Here is a 3,344-nt window from a genome sequence, read left to right on the forward strand (position 1 = left end):
ATTCCTGACATGGGAAGCTCCTGCTCTGTGCCTGTTGGGTGATTGAATACATGCATGACTAAAGTAGGCCACCCTTCACGCCCTTCATGGTAGTCCTTGCAACTTATCTCTATGGGGTGCCAAGCATCGCTGCTAAGCATGGAGATCCTCTATAGGGCTCCGGATCAAATGATACCAGCATCAAGCCATCCTGCACAGTCAGGCAACGTGCCCAACTCTTGCCCAAAGCTACTGTGATTTATTAAGGTCCCTGGAATCCCCGGATGAGCTGTGTTGTACAGAAAGAATTCTATTACTCATACCTTCCCATGGCTGCCCCCATCTCAACATTTTCCAGTCCCCACCCGCCCTTCACCCCGAAGCGCTGCACTCTCTCCAGTTATTCCAGGTCCTGCCTACACATTCCATTTACTGACAGAAAATTCCATTACTGGCAGATGTGAGGAACACTTCTTTTCTATTTTTAAAAGCCGCTTTAAGGTCTACATTTCTGACGCTGCCGGTGGCGCTAGCATTGCCATTTCATCTGGATAGAGTTCCGGTTGGCCAGAATGGGAACGTTCCCCACAGGGACCATTTCTAGTCGAGCTTTTGCTTTGAGAGCTTGTTTCTTACCTCAGAAAATGTTTAAGGCTTATGAAATATTTACATGTCCTGGGTGAGTCACTTGATCAACAAGATTAAAAACAACAACAACAACAACAAAAACCCAAGCCACTACCCTGTGGATGTGTGAAATAGAAACTGGCATTTATTTTTGTTTTAGCTTGAGACCAATTGCACACTGAGAGATTTGTTAGAGGAAGATGTGCCTTGAAAAAGATAAATGTGAATAGAAAATAGCAGCTAATGTCTCGATGACTGAGGTTTAAGAGGAAGACACTGAGGGAATCTGCCTCTCCTACTTGTTCCACAGTTCCCAGGGTGGAATCTGGTGCCACAGAAGTGGGCTCCTGCCCTTAAGGCAGAAAGGTGGTCCCAGGGCTTGTAGCCTGTGGAAGTGCAAGGCTGTCACCATGATGGCCAGAGTCCGCCCCACAGACCACGTACTTTTCCTAGTCCCTCTCATACAAGCGCCCATAGAGAGCTGCCGTCACCAGCCCGGAGGACAGCCCACTCTTCCTCAGGAAATAGTGGTCCTTCTCCCAGCCAAGCTGGTCAGGGACTTCTAGGGTCATCCCCGAGGTCAGAAACAAAGGAAAGATATAGGAAGTACTGAAGTTGCCCCACAGGTGAAACTCGAATATCCCTGTGGCCTCTGTGATCTCCTGTCCACAGGTGCCGAAGCCAAGACCCCCACACCTGACCAAGGCACACACTTGGATGTAGTAAGTGCCATGTACTGTGTGAAGCCCATCAAAGACCCCCAGGGCATACAACTCTTCGGATAAGGTGGGCCTCTTGTAAAGTAAGTAACAGCAGAGGCCATTTGAACAGACGTGGAGATAGCCTTCCTTTCCCCAGACAGGGACCAGGGTGAAATTGTCATACATCATCTCAGAGTGAAATGTGGGAGGAGCATTCATGTTCCACTTGGTGGCTTCATCACAGTGGACTTCCTGAGCATCCTTCTCACAGTACGGATCGCCTGACAAAATTTTTAAAAACTTAGTATGGGATGGGTCCGTTTCTCCTGTTGCATTCCCTGCACCAATGAGACCCACTGGATTTTTGGCCACCTGGGCAATTATAAGGTGACCTTCGGGATTCTCCATGTCATGGTACCAAAAGGACTCCAGAGGGGTGTGTATGCCACTCCCTGTCATCCCCAGAACTGGGTGGTGGACATTAGCTGCCAGAACGTTGATGCCAAAGGCAACAGCAAAAGCTTTCTGAATCTCAATTGCTGCCAAGAGTGGGAGCTGGTTCATCCAGGCAGTCGGGTACACAACATGCTTCACCTTGTGGTCTCTGAGGAGTCTGACGGCAGGGTCAAAGAACAATATATCAAAGCACGTGAAGATGCCAAACCTGCCAGCAAAGGGGGTATCAAAGGTGATGTGATCCACGTTAAGAGGAACATCAAATGCTGCCTCAAAGTACAGGTTGTGTTTACGGTAGCGGTCAACAAGGGTTCCCTTATTGCTGAACACGACATTTGTGTTGAACTGGTATCTCCCATCATTTGGGCACCCTGGGTCACTGCTATGACAAGGCTGCTTTGTCCCAAGATTGGCCACCAAGAACATATCTCCCTTGATGGCCATACAACTCAGGCGCTGGAGCACCTAGAGGAAAAAAAGGTATCAATATATGAGCTTTTAAAATCCTTCCTTTTGCTTCTTTTATTTTTTTTTCAAGAGACAGGGTCTTGTTATATTGCCCAGGCTGGACTCAAACTCTTGGCCTCAAGCAATCCTCTCGTCTCAGCCTCCTAAGAAGCTGGGACTACAGGTGTACACCATTGTACTTGGCTCTCACAATTTTTAAATACAAAACTACTTATATTGTATCCATAATAAACAGCTATCGTATATCAATAAGAAAAAAGCAATCACTACTGAAAATGTGCAAAGGATATAGACAGGTGATTCACAGAAGAACAAAGAAAAATGGCCTGCGAACATCTCAAAAGATGCTCAGTCTCATTAGTGAGAGAGAAATGCAAACTAAAGCAATGAGATAGCTATCATTTCTCACCTGCATAAGACTGGCAACAATTCAAAAGATTATTCTTTTTCTTTTCTTTTTTTTTTTTTTGAGGCAGGGTCTGGCTCTGTTGCCCAGGCTGGAGTGCAGCGGCACAATCTTGTCTCACTGCAACCTCTGCCTCCCAGGCTCAAGCCATCCTCCCACCTCAGCCCCCCGAGTGGCTGGGACTACAGGCATGCATCACCACATCCAGCTAATTTTTGTAATTTTTGTAGAGACGAGGTTTCACCATGTTGGCCAGGCAGGTCTCGAACTCATAAGCTCAACCTATCCGCCAGCCTCGGCCTCCCAAAATGCTGGGATTACAGATGTGAACCAACGTGCCCAGGCTCAAAAGATTATTCTATCTTGCATTGACCAAAGGATGAAAAAAGAGGCACTCATACTGTATTACTGGGGCTGTAAAGTGAAATCAAATCAAAGTTTTTAAGGGGGAAATTTGGTACTCTTTAATATCATTTAAAAATGAATATATCCTTTGAGGGATTCCATTTTTTTTTTGAGGCAGAGTTTTGCTCCTGTTGCCCAGGCTGGAGTACAGGGGCGCGATCTTGGCTCACCGCAACCCCTGCCTCCTTGGTTCAAGTGATTCTCCTACCTCAGCCTCCTGAGTAGCTGGGATTGCAGGCATGCACCACCACCCCTGGCTAATTTTGTATTTTTAGTAGAGATGGGGTTTCTCTATGTTGGTC

The 3,344-nt window shown here is 46.8% G+C and overlaps 1 protein-coding gene across 3 annotated transcripts in view; it reads right to left on the minus strand.

The window, feature by feature from the left end:
* Positions 1-723: 723 nt before the first annotated feature.
* BTD (biotinidase) overlaps positions 724-3,344 on the minus strand; it is a 45,167-nt gene continuing 42,546 nt past the window's right edge. For 2 of the 3 annotated variants that reach the window (XM_011977950.1, XM_011977951.1), the window contains exon 4: positions 726-2,228. In XM_011977950.1, coding sequence (XP_011833340.1) covers positions 1,056-2,228 — 1,173 coding nt within the window. In that variant the 3' untranslated portion in view covers positions 726-1,055. Of the gene's footprint in view, positions 2,229-3,344 lie in introns of all 3 variants that reach the window. The other variant, XM_011977953.1, reaches the window with a different exon arrangement.

This window comes from Mandrillus leucophaeus, unplaced genomic scaffold, assembly GCF_000951045.1.
Source record: "Mandrillus leucophaeus isolate KB7577 unplaced genomic scaffold, Mleu.le_1.0 Scaffold186, whole genome shotgun sequence".
Lineage (NCBI taxonomy): Eukaryota > Metazoa > Chordata > Mammalia > Primates > Cercopithecidae > Mandrillus > Mandrillus leucophaeus.